This window comes from Oculina patagonica, chromosome 2, assembly GCF_052425735.1.
Source record: "Oculina patagonica isolate OP01 chromosome 2, crgOcupat, whole genome shotgun sequence".
Classification (NCBI taxonomy): domain Eukaryota; kingdom Metazoa; phylum Cnidaria; class Anthozoa; order Scleractinia; family Oculinidae; genus Oculina; species Oculina patagonica.
Genome location: NC_135759.1, coordinates 25,777,351 through 25,797,175, shown reverse-complemented (window position 1 = coordinate 25,797,175; position 19,825 = coordinate 25,777,351). Strand labels below are relative to the sequence as shown.

The window sequence follows — 19,825 nt, the reverse complement described above, 5'->3', positions numbered from 1 at the left end:
AACACGATATAGAGAAACTCTATCGCTTTGTGTGGGCAGCAATTTCTTCATTGTTCGTAGAAAAATAAAAACCTGTTTTCGCTTTGGATTGCAGTCTAAAGGGAAGCTGAAAACAATGGTATAAGAACTCGACTTATTTGAAAGGATAAGAAAAGTCCTTTAGAAAAGCAAATACACGCTAATTTCGCATTCGTTAATGGGTTATTATAAATTTCTTAAAGGAATAATCTTAACAGCCACGAAATGTGCAGACGTGTCAGAGGCTTTTAAACCTCTTTCGTTACACTTCCACATCACAGATAAGGCATTTGAAATCACAATAAAAGTGGGCAGAATTAACTAAGTCCCTAACGTAAACAAGGCGAAGAGCGACGGTTTAATGTCTTTTCTACAAGCTGAACATACACACTCGTATAATGAATCGCTTGTGCGCTGTTATTTCTTCTTGCAAGGCAAAGTCCTAATAAACGCAGTGCGAAATTTTTCTTTCGTGAACGCGTACAATAGAGGATTTAACACACAGTTAAAGTACCCGAGCGCTAAAAACACGAACTCCAAACGAGCTAGGAGATTAGAGGGCACTAAAAAGTGCATAGCGAATGTTAAAGTCGTGTACGGCAGCCATAATCCGCAAACAGAGCAGACGACCGCTCCGGTCATCTTGGCGATTTTCCATTCTTTCTGTCGCACTATCGCCTGATCCAAACGCTGCGCTCTCGTTGCAGGTACGACAAATGACGTGCGAACCATCATAGCTTGAATGTTAACTCTGGAGAGCGCGGCTTTTGATATCCGCAAGTACGCTGGCAGTAAAATCGTGCATGCAAGTGCGAATGACGGTAAATAGTAGAGGCGAACGTAAAAAGGCTCCTGCGACTTGCTAAACACCACAATGCAAGCCGCGAGCCACGGCTTCTTGGCCCTTCGCCCCCATTCTACGAAAGGTGCTGCAAGGCTGACCGTTGTCAAGAACCAGATCAGCAACAGTGCCCGCTTAGCCTCGCGGTGGTTGAGTCTCAATACAAAGGGATTTGTAACTGACTTGTAACGGTCGTAACAAATCAGAAGCAGAGTTATAAACGACGCGTTTCTTAGACCTGATGAAACAGCTTCATGCCAACAGCAAAACAGAGTGGAGTGACGAGGGAATCCAGCTAGGCGAGCGATAGTGAAGGGCACGCACACGCAGCAGATTATCAAGTCAATGAGAGCCAAGTTTGCGATGAACTTTGTAGCAACGCTTCGGACATTTCTCTTGTTCCAGTAAGTCAGCAAAACCGTACAGCTAGCTACAATGCCGAGAACAATTTCCAACACCAGCACAGTTATAACAGATATTTTAAATCCTGGTGAAAGTTCTAGCTTTTTAAACTCTGTGGTTTCGTTACTAGACATATTGTCGTGTCTGCAAACCTGTGGTGTACCGTTACACTGCCATTCGCGGTTTTGTTATAGCGTTTTCTCTCCTCCTCTGCACCTCGGCGCGCAGTTTTCTACGTGACTGTGCCTAACTATCTGTGCTCGATTGATTGGTCTCTAGGAGAGAAACTTTCACCTGCCAAAACAAATTGCGAAATGAGCTTTGTTCTGATACGTCGCTCGCGTCAATGGCCGTGCAACCGATTGGCCGAATTATCAAATGCGTCTGACAAGCAAGACAGCTATAATTTTCCCTCCAGCTTCGCCCGGCCAGTTCTCGAAGGGCGGAAAATTTCGTTTTTCACCTCCAGAGCTTTTGTATTACAATGTAAACAAGTTACACTACCAATGAAAAACCCCGAAGTCACAAAAACCGCCAACAATCAGAATTTTAACGAAAAGAAAAACGAAAAAGGAAATCTCCGACGACACCGTAGCTAACAGTTTTCCGTCCCAATTACAGTGCATTAATATCTGAACACAATTTGCATTTACGGCGGTATAAATGGTTTTCCTTATAACTTTAAGATCAACACCTGCCTCGAGATTTTTAAAACGATAATCGCTTAAAACCTTTTTTCTAAATGCACTAAAATTTCAAGCTCTCGAGGAAAAAAAGAGTTAAAAGGCATCGGTGACGCATGCAAAGCGGTATGGCATATGCTCCAAGAAAGTGCCTTTAAAAACTTCAACTCTTAGAAATGCTATTTACAATAATTGCAAAACTCCACTGCTTGCTTTGTAATAATGCGAGTTGCTGTCAGGGTATATTGACAAAATGGATATATAATTGCCAACAGAAAACCAGTATTAAAACAGCGGGAAGCAATTTCTTAGAAAGTACAATTCGAAGTTGTTATCCGGTTAAATTAGTAGGTTCGATATTCTGGCGAAAAATTTGGGATTCTAATGGAATTCTACAACATAAGGTGGTACCAGTTTCAAGATTAACGATTTCTAATTGAAACAATATAATTTCTTATCGATAATCTATCAATCAAAGTCGTTCTCCAGTAAATTAACAAGCTCCGTATTATGGCAACTATAGAATACAATTGACGTGGTTTCCTACATTACATTTCGGAAACTAATACCTATTTTGTTGAGTTTAGGCCACACGCTGCGCTCCACTCTCTATGTGCAGTCTTTGTTAAGTGAAATACACAGTTTGCACGATATTACAAGGGATGTGTATTAAACCAGCTTTTTGTTGCCGACCTTGACCGAAACTCTTTAATTGATAGGAAGAAGAATTTTTTAAAAAAGTCGTAACAGTCAGAAATCTTAAAAGTATGAGGCAATTCGAAAAAGTTGGAGTTGCCTTAAAGTTTCTTTATTTCCGCTCTTCTTTTTTTTTTCTGTAATCAATTGGTGTAGAGTCGTTTAAATGCAAAAATACAAAATAAATCAACAAGCTTTCGCAATGTTTCCTTTCGTGTTTTGGTTGCGCCAGACAATTTAACTATGACGTGTTTTGTCTGCTTCAAGGCTATAAGGACTTATCTTATTCTGACCACTGAAGAATATAGTACGACCAATTTCAATTTTTATTCCACACTCTGACAAGGAGATGCAAATTTAAAAACAAACAACCGGCACACGAAGTTAAGTTCATACTGTGTAAAAGGAAAACTATGACGTTATAGTTTAACTTCATATTTTCCCCAAAACAGTTTGGACATGTTATATTGCGGGTAGTTACGTAAGCTTATGATTTTTTCATTCCGTGCAACGAGAACCCTGATATTTTCCAGTGCCGAACATCCGTTAAGAAACGTAAATAATTCATAAGATATCCTTGTTTTAATAACTGTGCGAGGATATCGCTTGTCACTTAGTGTCCACAGGCTAAGCCAATAAATTTAGAAATTAATGACAGTCCGAACGCTCTTTATAGACCTGTCAATAAAACCAATATAAAGAGACGAAGGGGGCAAAGGTTGTTTTAATGTTATCTCGACACGAAAACCGTTTTGCAACTAGTTGCATTGGCCATAAAAATTAAAACAGACATAAATACTTCCAAGCCACGTAATTGAAAGAGATTAAAGGTATGAGACAGTTTATGGGCGAACTAATACTGTCTATATTTAAAAACAACAGATTAAAAATTAAAGCTTCCCTTTGCGTGGGTCGTGACTTGTTTTTATCAAAATTCAGCCTATAAATTAATCGATGGTAGGGGTAAAATAATAATACGGACCATTTTTTAAGGCTGAACCCAACAAGCTAACAAATAGGCCATTTCCGAGTTACCCTTTGCCTCTGTTTCAAAACGAGTCTACGTGCAAAATCATTCAAATGAAAATGAGTTTGATTTGCATGAAAATGGACCTGCTCCTAGACTCGTTTTGAAACAGAGGCAAAGGGTAACTCGAAAATGGCCGATTGAATGTCGAGAATCTCTTGGGCTTTTAAACGCTCCTTTGAGTTAGTTGGAGCTTCACTTTTTTTCCTCAAAGTTCTTCCTCGGAGGGAAAGGAAAAATAGTTCACATCGAATCAGAAAACGGTGCAGAACTCACTGGCCTGTAGCACCACACCATCTACTCTGAAGCCTGTTAGACAGTTGTTACACTGTAGCAACAAGTACAAACGCCGCGATAATAGGAGCTGGATAAGAAACTAAAGAAGTAAATAAACGGTAACCAGAACTTCAAGCAAATTGTTTATTACATTCTAACTGCTAGTTAAAAGACTCTGTACAGATAATAAGATATCTTGCATAGAAAAATAGAAAATAGCTGATTAAAAAACTAATGTAAAAATTTGCCCACACCGTTATTTATATTGCTTGACCTAGAATAATGAACAGGCTAACTTTAAAATATCAATAACTAAAAATTGAAGAAACCCCAGAACTGCTTCTCATCTGACAATTTGCTGTCACAAAGAGAGTATCCCAGTCCTCTCGCATTTAAACACACCCAGAAGGAAATGCTGCTAACAATGTTTATGCTTACAAATGTACGTTTAAATATAAGAAGTGAATCTGAACTAGAATATCCCCAATGTGAACATCTACCATTTTGGGTTAAAAGCTAATTAATTCCATAAGAATTTAGCCTACGAGTAAGCTTTCTTAGGCTAATAAGAATTCTGTTTAAAATACTGAGTAAAACTTAGTTTACATTATACAAGTTTCATTCTCTTCAGTGCTTGTAAAGTGGAACTTGCATTCAAAGAGAACAGCATGTATAAATATTTTTGAGAAATTCAATAAAAGTATTTCTGAAGTCGTTTAACTCCTGTTTAAATCTCCCTCAGCTTTTCTCTCACAAGGCCGAGGGCGGTTACATGTACAATACATGTATTTAATTCTACATTGCTTAGTACTCCATAGGAGACGCAGATTTACTCAAACACATGTCAAATTCTTCATTGGTCAAAGTTCTGATTAGCGGCACACTTTAACTTACAGATCCCATCAATCATTGCAATCAGTCAGCATGCACTGCTAGGAATGACCACCGCTCCTTTGAACCTTGACTGTGGTTTCCATTCCTAACCGAGCAAGTGCCATTTGACTCCTTAATCTCATTAGCTCCCAGTATATCTCGGTCACTGATGAATAAACAAATGCACAAGTCACACAAGGCAAGCTGCAATGCAACAGCATTGCAAGACAAGACAAATTCATTCGTTTGTTTGTTCATTGAACACTGAATTTGTTAACAAGTCCCAATATTCAATTATGTTAGGCAATTCTAGGCTATTCGAATCAACAAGTTTTTGGAAGTTGATTGTATAATAAAATTGAACGCTAAAATCGTTTAAGATTTTAAGGAAGTGCCAAAGCAAGCTTGACTGTTTGATTTTTGAAATGCTTTTTATTAGACTTCTGAAACCGAAACTTAACAGAGTGACTCGCTCCGCGCGAAATTATTTGTTTAGATATTTTTAGGTATTTTTTTTTAATGTTCTTTTCTCGTCGTCTTATTCGCTTGCTTTACGCTTTTAATTATATCTTTTACAACTATGCATGCCATTCGCACAAAGTTATTTTTTAGCCATTTTTAGCCTTTTTATTCTTATTGTCTATTGTTTGTATGTACATATTTTAGCGCTTTTACTATATTTACACATGTAATTTTATTCTAACACCTAACTTGAAAATGACCGTCGAACGGTCGAAACGTCGTTCTAATTTTTTAGCGTTCAATTATATTATACCCGAAAAAAAAAAATAAGCCAAAACCAAAACAACAAACAACAACTATATCGTTCCACTTACTGTACAATCAATTCTAGGCTAAATTGAAAAAAAAAAAAAACTCCTTCAGAGCCTATGCACACCACGTAAGACAAGTAAGAACTGACCACATGCACCACTCTGTAATCTTAGCAAACACCTTCAGGTGGCTTGTAATAGTTTAGTCAGAATTAGATATACCCGTCTTTGGTGTTCTATCGCAGCTATACTAATAATGTTTAGGAAAATATTTTAGTACAAACTTGTGCAAGTTTTACAAATGAACAAATTGAGGTAATTGTGACGTCAAAATTCGTTGCCATGGTAACGTTATTTGAGGTCAAATATACCTTATTTTGGACCTTTTGAGGCTAATAACTCAAAAACTACTCTGGTGAAAGTTCTTGTTTTTGAATTTTTTTTATCTAATTGACAAAAGGAACATTTTTGCCAATTTTTTAAAAAAATCTGTAGGCAAGATTCGGAGCTACATTATTTTTTCATAAATTTAAGGTGGCTCTGAACCCCACCTACAGATTTTTTTTTAAAAAAATTGTAAGATTGTTTTGTCCATTAGACAAAAATCTATGAAAAAACAAAAACTTCCACCGTCTAGTTTTTAAGATTTTAGCCTCAAAAAGTCAAATATAAGGCATCTTTGACCACTTTGGACGTTGCTATGGCAACGATTTTTGACGTCACAGTGAATTAAATTTGTTCATTGGAAAAACCTTTACAAAATTGTACTAAAAGTTTAACCTCAACATTATCAGTGTAGCTGTAATAAAATGCCAAAGATGTATATAAAACCATTACGAGCCACCCTTAAGCAGAGGTGAAAAAGAGAAACAGTTACATTTCCCAGCTTCTAGTTGAATGACATGTAATTCATAGACAAGTTTACAGACTGGACTTACCATCTGCCTTTACTAGTCCTTGCTGAATGTAACGCACATAGGTGTAAAAATCACAAACTGCTACAATCTGAAGTAAAACAAACATGTAAACAAGTGAATGGTAATGTGACTCCCACAAAGCTGAAGAAATGTTTAAGCTCAGAACATTTGTATTTAAAATGAAGGTTTTTTTATGGGAGGTAATTACAACAGACTATGAAAAGTTCCAAATTTCTTTAATAGATTGTCTAACAAGAAGCGAAAAGTCAGTGGGAAAAAGGCCAAATAAAAACTAAGCTGGCTTACAATTATTAAAGATAAGACCACAAGAATACGATGGATAAACTCACCCTGACTCGACTGTTCCGACTGAGGTTATGCCAGTCACCTTTCTCTGATAACTTCACACGATGAAGGCAGAATCGAGATGTCCCTGTTAATGCACACTTTCTGCAGGAAAGGAAAATAAAACACAAAACGGGTCTCATTGAGAAGCTCTTTGGCACATTGTGCTGTTCTTGTGGGGCTGTACAGGCTTGGGGTTAAGTTATGTGTTCCCTTCAAACAACAATGAGACAATGATATAACTGACTGAGTCAGAGAAGGGAGAGATACCATAAATAAAAGATATTTATCTTTGAGGTGACAAAAAACACATAAAATTCGCAATACATGTAGGTGTCCCAGCCATTTAGCATAATCAAAGAAAGAAGGTACAAAGAGAATGTAAGTTGAGAAAGGTATCAAACAGTTAATGACATGAGTCTAAACTCTTACTTTCCAAACACTGACAGTCAGACTATCTACCATGGAGCTACAGGGTACTAGTGGGAGATAGGCCATTAAACTAGGCTTCAACTTTCAATGTGACAAACTTCCTGTACACTGCTAGGATTAGTTTTAGCAGACGGAAGAGGATAAAATTTTTATGTGCCTTGTTGTAGTACATATTCATTACATCTGTTTATAGTTAATTATATTAATTAATATATTAATATCATATGATGTAATACTGATGTGAACAGTGTGTTATTTACTTCACATGTTCCTAATATTGCCAGTAGTTAGCATACCTAAATACTGGTTTACCAGTGAACGTTTCCATCATTAGAGTATTGTTTTCAATTGCACTGTGTACTGCTAAGGCAAGCTGAGAAAAAAAAATAATTACATTTCATTTATTATTATTTTATACCATAAATCAGGAGACTGGCATCTAGTGTTAAATACAAACATGCCAATAAAAGTAACAGTAGCTCCTGATTAGGTGACCCACACCAACAAGGTCAACAAAGCTACGGCTGACAATTTGATCATGTACCAACGGTAAATTGGTAACAAAGGAGACATACACTTTCTGGAAGGGACAACACTTCTACGCGTAGCAGAGATGTGCTAAATGACAAACAGGAAATTCATGATTACTATATACAGAGACGACGTGTGTGTAGACTGTAGATTGAATGTGCTAGATCATCGAAGGTCTGTACCTCTTTGTTGGGAAAGTTCAAACAAGGTCCTACGTCTTCCTTGTAAATCCTAGCTAAAAATGGCTGATCATGGGAAACAGAACGTTCATCCATCCACTGTAAGAACTCTCGGAAAAGAATAACATCAACCTGAAAGACAATTTTAATAGACATTAATTCATTTCAGGTAGAAACTAAAACCTCTGATTTTAAGTGAAAAGTACAATGTAATGATAGTACCTATATGTTAGTATAATATATGAACCCTACGAGCTGGATTTCTTATAGACGCACACAAATTTACAGCAATACAGTTTTCTGTATCTTTTCTCTCAAAAGCTCAAAACACTCATTGCCATATTTTTTTAAAAGTTAGATTAAGGAAAAAGCCCTTTTAAGCATATAATACATGTAATCTATGTAGATGTCTGTTTGAATGGACACTAAAAGGAGAAATTCAACATTGATCATTCCCAGCAGTTAAAGTTTAAAAGGAAAGTTCAAAAAGCCTTAAATCATGAATGTCTTCAGTCCTTGACTACAAAATTATTAAGTGTAATGGATTACAAAACAATGGGGACACAAAAAAAAAAAAAAAAAAACAATATTATAAAATAGATATAAAATATAAAAATACTAATATTATAAAATAGATATATCACTCATGAATGTCTTTAGTCCTAGTCCAGAAATTCCATGGATACAGATGCCCTGATCAAACTACACTCAGGGTATTTTGCTGTTCATAACATTTTGTACACCAGGTTAGTTCCCTGAAAATTTCATTACAGCGAGATAAAACCACAGGAACAACACAGTCTCTTCAAAGAAGAGTTTCGATCATGACTTGTTTAACTCCTACAAAATGGGATACCAAAGGTGGAGATAAGGTACCCAGTAACAGCTCTCTTTTCTGTTTACTCATTCACCACTTACAGAAAAAGCCACTGACAAGAACAACAGTCAGAAAAAACATACATATAACATACAGTGGTCATCTGGTCCCGGTTGTTTGAAGGATGGAAAATGCTATCCACTCAATCAATCATTATCCACTGGATAGTAATTTATATGGTGGATAGCACTATCCATCCTTTTCTGTTTAGTGTACAGGAACAGATAAGCAAGCAGGACAGATATAGTACTGTCTGGACCAACCTCAGATTCATCTGATAAGGAATTTTTAGCATGAAGACATGTTCCATCATATCTTGCTACAGCAGCATCACAATCATACGAGTTACAGTCAGGACACGGGCTAAGGTGCTCAGTGCTATGTCGCCGCCAAGCCAGTCTTCCTGAATGACCAGGTGATGATGTAGAGGTTAACACCAAATGTTTTAGAGCTGAAACTTCTGCTTGAAGAACTTCAACCTTATGATAAAGCAACACAACACAAATTAAAATGAAAAGTCATAACTGATAATCTCAAAAGTATAAATGGTAAAGTGGAAAAAGGTAAAGTCTGTGTTTAAGTCCAGTGGCCCATCAGGCTGGAGCTTCTCCCAGTTTTAGTACCATGAAGCAGCTAGGAGTACAGTTGAATCCTGATAACTTGAACCTTCAAGGGGAATCGAAAAAGGTTTGAGATATCAGGGGTTTGAGTTATTGATGGTAAAATTAGTAAGAGAACGACCTGGAGAGGAATCGAAAAAGATTCATCATACAATATTCAGTGATCTATAAACTTGGAACTTCATTGTTTTGTATTTTTTCATAACTTTGGGCTTAAACTTGGGGTGTGGATTACCTACAAGTGTGGTTTGTGAAGGTTTACAACACATATTTATACCATGCCATAGAAAATACAGCCAATCTATTCAACTGAACCTTCCCATCGTGCACTGTGGCCTTTTGTCCCGGGGAAATTTAGGCAGCATATTTTCTATGGCATGGTATAAAATAGTTAATATGCAATGTTCACTTTTTCATGGTATACCATGAAATACCCCACTTGTCACTTACGGTATATTTTTGTATACTGCAAAAATACAAGTGCCTCGTGGGATAATTCAGGGCTCGAGACTAACTTTTTTGCTAACTAGCCAAGTGGCTAGTGACAGCTTTGATTTCACTAGCCAAAACTTATTTTCTACTAGCCACAATCTTAAAGCATAGTTCTTCTTTTAAGGGGGGGGGGGGGGGGAGGGTGAAAACAATGTGCGATAATGTTTAAACTTTGAGGCGAAAAATGTTCCTTAAATCTTCAAGTTTTTTTTCTTCTTACAAAATTGGGCTTTGTTCTTCACAATAAAAATTGTACATGTACATTATGCGTCTTTGTCAACTAGATTGTTTAAAGCTTCACATTCTATAATGTCAACAGTTTACTTAGTTATATTCTCTGAGAGATGATTTTAATAAATTTATGTGGTTTCTTGCCACTAATGCCTGATTTTTTCACTAGCCATTTTGGCTAGTGAAAGGCCAAAACCTACTAGCCAAAACTGCATTTTTACTAGCCTTTGGCTAGTTGGCTACCGTTAGTCTCTAGCCCTGGATATTCCATGGTATACCACTCGAAAGTGTTACATAACTAGTATGTACACTCAGTACAGTATGAAATTAAGACCTAACAGGAGTTGCATTTACACCAACCTTGTTGTTTGCCTCTTTGAACCTCTTTTCTGCTGCAGCCTGTTTAACTTTAGCTGCTCGAACCATGGCATGTGCCTCCTGATAAAACAATTTACATGTCAAATTACCTTTCTAGTGCAAGAAAGTCATATTGTTTTCTTTGTTGTTGAATTTCTCTTACTTAACAAATAAAAAAAGGCCTTGACCATGCTTTGTTCTGTTATAAGGCACGCACATATGTAAGAAAGTGAGAAGAGTACAAAAGAAGTGTAGGGTGAATATAAGGATAAATAAATAATAGGAATTTCGCCCCACTGTTGTCGCATGTCACTACTGGAATGACCTTCCTTATCTATATGTAAAATGCCAACTTAAAAAACTTGTTTAAAAAGCACTTATATTACCAGTTTTATTTTGCTCAGTACTAACTACTTCAAACCTCTTCCTCTCCTATGTTAAGTTTATATTTTTATCCTAAATTGTTACAAATATAATTAAATCAAGGCATCAAATTAGCTTTCTATAATATTTTGCACTTTTCCATTTTCCCTTTGTATTTAATCATTGTAATTTTGAAATGGAATAAATAAATGAAATGAAAAAAAATGAAAAATGTAGGGTGAAACACAAGCCACAGTCATTTTATTATTAACGCGAATTTTTTAAATTCGCGTTAATTTAAGTCGCGTTAATTTTTGTTAACGTTAATTTCCGCGCCGTTAATTAAGTGGAGCATAAATTTCCATGACCTTAATTTCCATTATTTTGGTCCCAATTTCTCGATACAGTCCAGTCCTTCTTGATTTCTAGAAAATGGCATAACTTCATCAGGGTGGAAATCTGCCAGTATCAGTGATACTGTGAAGAACGCTCGAGGCGGTCAGATTTCTTCCTATTTTAGGATTATACGCCTAATGTAGAAATAAAGTTGTTCCTGCTGTCTCAACAAGTGTTTTTTCTTTGTGTACGTCGCGTTAATTTCCTTCATTTTGAAATATTACTCCCTTTTTCGCGTTAATTTCCTTTATTGGGAAGTAGTTTTTCCTTCAATTCGCGTTAATTTAAGTCGCGTTAATTTCAAAATATACCTTAATTAACACAAGCGTTACCGTAAAGTTCCGTGTATAAGCCGCACCTTTTTCCTCTAATTTCAAGTCAAAAATCGGGGGGTGCGGCTTATCTACGGAAACATCTCTGGTTGGAGTTCTCAAAGGCCTAATTAATATTCATAAAAAAAATTCTCAAGACGTCATTGAATAAACATATAACAACCTGAAAACTTTGTTGTTGTTCACTACCTTTTAGTTCCTCTGCAAAGCTGTTTGCAGTGAAGCCTGCCAGTCACTTCGAATCATGTCTTTCCGCTACGTGCGACAGGTGCGAGAAGGCACCAAGATAAACGCAAATACTCACAAGGCAAATGGCCGACCGCTTCGGTTTTTTATTGACCTTAACAGCAAATATATCTGCTGGATTAACAAACTCTTATTCTGCATGAAGTTTTTATCCTGTTGCGGGTAGCAGTTTCCAAGAATCTTGAAATAAAAACGTGGTTTCTTCCGAAGGAAATGCCGCCATGTTTGTTTTTAATGCCCAGACTCCTCTCTACAATTCAGAGCTTGGCTACTAAGCATTCATCATTCGCGAACGATTCGAACGAATTACAAGTGTTTCAGGAGTGTTTAGAAGTGATAATCTCGAAAAAATGATATCAAGAGAGCATCCAAGTTTAAGATATTGTGAACTCAAACTAAAAAGGAGGTATGACAAGTGAAATTTAGCTTTCATAAGACTTAATTTATATTAAACATTGCAACAACCACCGTGTCAGTGTCTCGAAACCGTGCTTGTTTGCCCTTGTTTGTTTACCAATAGAACTTCACTTGAACTTCAAACTTTATGGTCTGTATATTTTTTTTTTCCAAAATTTGAGCTTCCAAATCGGGGGTGCGGCTTATCTACGGGTGCGGCTTATACACGGAACTTTACGGTAATTTCCTATTATAAGGTAATCATCATTGTCAGCATAGGGCAGTAGCCTGGGTTCAAATGCTTCCTTTACTATAGAGATATGCATGCACAAAATCACTTATCTCAATTCCAATTACTTCATCAGTTAACATTACTTATTGTGTAATTTCTATTATCACCAGGCATAGGACAAAGAAAAAATTTGAGACCTTGAAGGGAATCGAACCCACATGTGACCTTCCCCACACCAGTGGGCTTGTTAAATTTTTAAACCAGTTAAACAATCAAGAAATGAATGAACAGTATGGTGCTACCATGTCAAATGTAACATTTACAAACCTGAAACAAGCTCGCTGTCAATTCTTCCAACTCTGATTCCAACTCATTTCTAACTCTGGACAGCTTCTCACACTGTTCATCTTTTAGTTTGAGCTCCTTCAGGGGAACATAATAGTCAGGACCGTTAGAAATCTTAGTTTTTGCCTTACTTATAGACATACCGTAAATGATCTAATAAACGCACACTCTCAAATAAACGCCTCGTATCTAATAAACGCCTCCCCTGATCAGCAAAGTTTGTATTAGATGCCCCTCTCTGATAAACGCCCCGTGTCTAATAGACGCCCCCCTCCAAGAATCATCTCAAAACCCAAGGAAATGCTCCATAGAGTAAAATCCCACAATTAAGTTAGTTTTTTGCTTGACTCGGACATTGAAGAGGCCAACAACGCCAACATGGTTGACCCTGATGACGATAAAAACATCGATATCGAACTATGAACAACATCTCTACATTTTGCATTAGCGCAGATTAGATTAGTCTCCTACTCACCAACTCTGTTGTGCACTTACTCCACTAGAAAACTACCCATCCTATTTGTTTTTGTTACTGTTAAATTGAAATAAACGCCTCTCTCTAATAAATGCCTCATATCTATTTAACGCCTCCCCTAGGACCCCAAAAATTTAATAGACGCCCCCGACGTTTATTAGATCTTTTACGGTACATGCAGCCTCCTGTAAGTGGATATTTCTCCTAAGCACATACTCATATTAACCTCCCCTAAGTGAAAACCTCGCTTTATCAGACCCTTTCAAGAAAACAATAATATTCTTTCCATAAGAATATTGTTTATTCCAGCCCAGGCTGAATATTCTTATTTTCATATCAACTTCAGACTACTTTCATGTCAACTTTAGCTACTCCACCCATTATATGGCGGCACCCAACGACATCTCAAACGGCCTTCAGACGGATATTGATGAAATTATGAACTGGTCAGCAGACAACAAAATGATTCTAAACGAATCCAAAACAAAATCCATGCTTGTTACTGGTAAAAGATTAGGCAAGAAACTGGAACAGTCCACTCTGCAGTTACACGTAAATTCTACTGAACTTGAACAAGTGAGCTCGCATAAACTATTAGGGGTCACAGTGCCGTAGCAAGGGTAAAGAAAGTGGGGGGGCACGTGAGCGCCGGAGGCGCGAGCCACTAGGGGGGTCTGGGGGCAGCCCCCCCAGAAAATTTTGAAATCTAGCGGCTTGGAAATGCTATTTCCAGCATTCTCCAAGAGCTATTTGTGATTTACGCATATCGCGAATTTGAGACATTTTTGAGACATTTTATAGACATTTGAGACATTTTTTCACATTGTTGTAACGATTTCTGGTTTGTTTTAGTTTTTGGCTGTTTAATATTGTTGTGCATCACCCTACGTACGTTAAAAAATGAAAAGAAGTACAAATGTTATTGCTTCAAACCTCTCGGGAGATAAAATTTTATTTTCAACATTTCATACAGGTCTGTTTTTACTTTTTGGGAAAAAAAACTGGGGGGGCACGGGCCCCCCCGGCCCCTCCCCTTGCTACGGCACTGGGGTCACGATTGACAGCCAGCTTACCTTTGACCAACATGTCGAAAATCTATGCACGAAGTTATCGCAGAGAATCGCCGTGTTACGAAAAATAAGACGCTCTCTGCCTCTTGATCAAAGGAAACTCTATTATAATGCTATGATCAAGCAGACAATGCTATATGCATCAACCGTGTGGACATCATGCTCTGCTGAGAATTTACAAAGAGTATTTAAACTTCAGAAACGCGCAGCACGTGTAATACTAAATGCGGATACTAAAGCGAATAGCGTACAACTGTTTAGGGAATTGGATTGGGTTCCATTTTATCATGAGGCAAATGTAAATAGGTTATCAATGGTATACAAACGACTGTCTGGGGACTGTCCAAATTATTTGTCACAGATGCTGATAAGAAACGCCGACATCAATGAAAGATCGAGCAGACATGGACTACTAAACCTTGTCTGCTCCCGATTCAAACGGGAGTCAGAAGGCGGAAGGTCTTTCACAGTATCGACTACACGCCTCTGGAATACTATACCCAGCATCATAAGGAACAAGCCTAGTTTAGTAAGTTTTAAGAAGGCTACGTTTGAATTTTTTAAAGATACATACAAACATGTAGATCATTTTACTTTTTAGTTAATTCTTTTATATCAATTTCGTCATTTTAGAGTAATTTTTACCTAGTTTTTATATTATAGTGTATTTTTAACTAAATTTTGTAATTTTAGATTGTTAGATTTTTAGCATTATTTTAAGTTCTTGATTGTATTTTATATTAGAGGGCCACTGGTTTGTCAGTTTTTTACTGTTATGTGTTAACCCTCTATAAATAAAGTTGATTATTTATTATTATTTATTTATTTATTACTGAAAATATTCTTGAGAATATTCTTAGATTATATGACACCTTAGGATGATTGGAACTTTCAATAATAATTATTGAAAGTTCCAATACATCCTAAGGTGTCATACCAATTATTGATAGTTCCAATACATTTACAAGTGTTTGGTACATAACTTCTTGCAGAAATGTTATAAGCATCAAACATACGGCTAGTGCTGCTTTTGTTGTTGTTTATTTTTGACCAGTTTGTCGTTTAGAGAAACGGGAAGAAATTTATATGTTTTAGTTAAAAACATACCGGTAATTGTATTGTATGTTCAAATTTTCAACACACATAATGATATTCTTTTCAAATTTTGCAAATTTCAGCCTTCCAGATAAGAGAAAAATGAGTAAAGAATGTACTCACTACCATATTAGTCCATATCCATTCATATCCACTCAAAAGATTTCCCGCCATTTTGTTACTTAAAATAGCACAAAATCCAAATTTCAAAATGTCATTGAGTGGATAGACATATTTCAATTTTTTTTTCAGTTTTGAGATCCTTGTGAAAGGCTCTTTCAAATGGTAACATTGGATATCCTATAACACTACGTATAAAGCCAAAATTTGGCGCAAATTTCATGACGTCATTTTCCTGCAAAAAATGCCAAAACCTTGAGCTTAGGTTTTGACTACTTTAAACCTAAAACATGTGTCCAATTAAAATGTGCACAAATATTCTATCTTACTAGTCTATGGCACCTGTGTTTACTGTAAGTCGATTTCTCACCTCTTGAGCTTTATTTAATTCTTCTTGAAGCCTTTCAAATGCCTGTGCTTTCACTTCTTCACGACTTGGAGATGTAGGCGCACGATCTCTGAAGGTGAATTCTTCGCTGTTGATGCTATCATTCAGTGGACTAAAATTAAAACAAAATAAATAAATACAGTTACAAGTAAATATTAGTGGTACATCTATTTCATAGCCCACTATGAAAGCTTTCTCCGGGAAAAGTAGTTTTCCTGCTTTCATGTTTACTTGCCCAATGGGTTAGGGCTCAGCAAGCTGTCTGCCTACTAAATAGCAAAAAGTTTACTAAGGCAAGCACACTGCCTGGAGGGTTTGTGTTCATAAGTGACTACGACAATGTCTCTGGCTTAATCTTACATGTTATATGAGTGCTGTGAAGTTCTGAGGTTAGTCATGTGATACGTTCTTGTCATAATATTGAACAAGGCTTGTCAGGTACAGGGTACAACATACAGTCGAAGCTCCCTTAACTCTTTGCTGTAAGGTCAAATTACTGTCAAAATTGACCTTTGTCCTTCTTAATTTTATTTCTCAGCTGGGATTTAGAATTGAGATAAAAGCCATACCTCATTTGAAAGCATATGAAATAGGCTTCCAGAAAAAAAATTTTTTTGTCCGAAACAACCCATAATACTTTTGAATACATTAATTTAATTCACATAAATTAGCATAAATTTGCAAAAGATAATGGACAAAAATAAACAAACCTAAAAATGGTAAAAGTTTCCAAGAAAAGCTTAAAAACAAAAGTGTTTCATATTATATTGCCAAAGTATGCAGCAATTTTGGTTAAAAAAGATTAATTCTGAAATTTTTGGCAATTTTTTGAATTGACGCAGATGAAACGTGATAGGTGAAATTCGAGCTTCTTGTTGACACGAAGCTTCAACTCAAATTATCTTTTGATCTGTTGTCCTAAAACCCTTTTCCTCCTAAAATATCGATCTTACAAAGCTCAAATATAACCAAGACATTCATTTTAAAGTAGCAGCAAGGTTTTGAACGTAAAAAGTGAACTATATAAAGCATATCATTGCATTTCCGATTGTGCAATTCGAGTTAAATTTATTTGCAGACGCTCTGCATAAATTACACTAAATTGTCTTCACATCTGTTGTCTCAAAACCCCTTTTCCTCCAAAAATATGGATCTCACAAAGCTCAAATATAACCAAGACATTTATTTCAAAGTATCAGCAAGGTTTTGAACGTAAGAAGTCGACTAAATACAGCGTTTTGTCGCGTTTCAGACCAGGCGTGTGGTTCGACACGTGCGACTCAGTTTTCACTCGCGTAATGTTTACTCAATTCTTACCCCGATTCGTCGCTTAAATTTAAAGCTGTCGATCCAAATCACTTTCTTCATCGCTTGAAATTCCATCTTTGGTGTAATCTTTTTGTTCCAGGAGCTAGAGAACTCTCTCTGGGCTAGTAGCGATCGACCGCGATCGATAACTTCCACCGCGTGTGATTTCGAACTTTTGACTGAGCGGGCTTATTCGTCGTGTATGCCACATTGAAGTGTTTCAGCTGAAATTTGCGGAGGGACTGGGTAATTATCTAGTCACGCTTTTTGTAAAGTTTGGCGGCGAATGGATGTAACGCTAATAAATGCGAATTTTTTTTGTCATCAGTCTTCAGCGACTGATATTTTAAAGGGCGGACATGAAAGAGTTAACGGACACTCTCGTAAGCGGACAGCTCTACTTACGGCCGCCTTGTTTGAAACCCCGTTTTAACTCCCATACAAACTCTGTATTTTTACATTCTCGTAAGCGGACATTCCCGTAAGCGGCTGCGGACACTTTCATAGATTACGACTTAGACTTTTTCTTTGTTTTTAAGCTCCCGTAAGCCGACAACCCAAACAAAATCCTATTAACAACCTCTGTATCTTATTTTTATCAGTCTACTTCACATCGCCGTTTGTCACAATGATTTTACAGTATTTACAGTACCATACTTCAGTGTTTGTTTTGCCGTCATCCACGTCCAATTACATTTCGAAACACCCCTTACATGCATCCCAGGATGCATATGCTCCCGTAAGCGGCCATCTATCCCCTACACCTTGTAAGTGGCCAGCTCCAGTTATGGACACTTTTTCGTGTCCCGAGGGTGTCCGCTTACGAGAGCTTCCACTGTAATTTACAGAAGGTAACATAAAATTTTATGTCTTGTTGGAACACAGCATATTTGGACAAAAACAAAACAGTTGTCAGGGCTCAAAACCATGGGCCTCAACTGATCCAGGGTCTGTTGTTCTGTCATATGTTCCTCAAAAACTTGTAGAATGTTCATGAAGGATTTTAGATTGATAAATTGTGAGCAGAAAACTGCTTTTCCTTTCAAAATGAAAATACTCTTGTGAAATAACAAACCTATTAAAAGATCATGAGAGAAAACACAATAAAGCAATTAAGCTGACCTATTCTAGAAACAGCTGGAAGGATTATAAACAACTTAAAATGATGAGAATTTATGGCTCAACTTCCTCATACATCGATCACAATTACATGAATGTACTTCCTTGAAAACAAGTTTACAGCGCCTGAAAGAACACGTATGCTTTTAGCTTTTCGTTTCATAATTTGAGATAAAAATAGTCTAAATGTATCTATAGTTGATCTGTTTTCAAAGAGAGATAGCAATTCAAATCAATTTTATACATGGCTACAATTTGATAAGATGCAAAGAGTTATTTTGCTCTCACCTTCCGTCTACGACCATCTGTCCCTCAGAGTCACTGTAGTTCGAAGCAGCATTTGGCGAAGGCGATCGAGACCTTTCTTTATTTACGAACGAAGCTCTCGATCTTTCTCGCGCTCGGTTGTATTGCAGCTGAGAGGCATTGCTACATGTCCTCTGTCGTACACCCGCAGCAAAGATATCAGGCTCGCTGGAAGTCCGCTTGAAAATCGCTTCTGGCGATAAGTAAGTTTTCGAATCGGACAGGACTTCAGTCATCTAGAAGACGCTCAAGCACGCAGCGAAATAATGGAGTAATATAGAAACAGCAAAGTCGCTTGGCTTCTGTCAATAACACTGCGGTGTGAAGTACTTCTAAATTCTGCTCATGGTATATTAATAGAGGCCAATATTTTGCATAGAACCGCAACAATCCACAGATGATTAAATTCAAAAATAATTCATGAGTGGCGCGCAGTGTTCTTGTTGCTTATCGCTGTAAAGTTGTTTAGTCAACGTATCCAGAAACCAAACTGCCCAAATGAACCCAAATTCTTGCCACAGATTTGATTTACATTCGAAAAGCGAAACACCAACTGATCTTGACAACGAAGCACTTCTGAAACAATCAAATCAGGTGAACTCACAAAGTGCCAGTCACTGACTTCACGATTCGTGACATCTGATATTCGAAGGGGAAGCTGGCGGACGTGCAAAACAATATCGAAATCCCGTTGCGTATTCAAGCGAAGTACTAATCTGCCAAGTGCTGTTATGCAAATTGGGATGTCCAGCTGCTGTGCTAAATGCCTGCTAGCTTCATAACACCATTTGCTTTTCAAAAACTCTAAACACCAAATTTTCTTGATGCGTGTTTGGGGCAAGAAACGGCAGGACTCCCAGCAGTGGTGCCCAGTCTTCCGTCGTGACCAAGCGATGGGGTAGCTGGCCACAATCTGAAGACTGGGTTCCAACATCGTTTATAGGTCTGGATAACGTGCAAAAGTCTGTAAAAATTATTAATGAACTAAAAATTGTGTTGACCTGAGATTCAAGCTCAAAAAATCTACGTTTCCTTTGAGAAGCTGGAAAGAAGTGAATAAAACT

General features: G+C 37.1%; 3 protein-coding genes across 4 annotated transcripts in view; 1 reads left to right on the top strand and 2 right to left on the bottom strand.

Annotated features, from left to right (window-relative positions):
- The window catches only part of LOC144643794 (uncharacterized), a 128,706-nt gene that overhangs the window by 87,049 nt on the left and 21,832 nt on the right, over nucleotides 1-19,825 (top strand). The gene's annotated exons all lie outside the window — the stretch shown is intronic.
- On the bottom strand, nucleotides 348-2,211 carry LOC144643779 (G-protein coupled receptor 22-like). Its single transcript, XM_078503123.1, has one exon. It carries the CDS (start codon nucleotides 1,393-1,395, stop codon nucleotides 436-438), a length of 960 nt encoding a protein of 319 aa, XP_078359249.1. The 5' UTR covers nucleotides 1,396-2,211; the 3' UTR covers nucleotides 348-435.
- Nucleotides 4,074-19,628, bottom strand: LOC144643788 (guanine nucleotide exchange factor for Rab-3A-like). The gene is made up of 10 exons (XM_078503131.1): nucleotides 18,744-19,628; nucleotides 16,011-16,140; nucleotides 12,863-12,958; nucleotides 10,574-10,651; nucleotides 9,134-9,349; nucleotides 7,997-8,125; nucleotides 7,580-7,656; nucleotides 6,857-6,956; nucleotides 6,528-6,594; nucleotides 4,074-4,982 (listed from the first exon to the last, which is right to left on the bottom strand). Exons 1-10 carry the CDS (start codon nucleotides 18,995-18,997, stop codon nucleotides 4,876-4,878), a joined length of 1,254 nt encoding a protein of 417 aa, XP_078359257.1. The 5' UTR covers nucleotides 18,998-19,628; the 3' UTR covers nucleotides 4,074-4,875.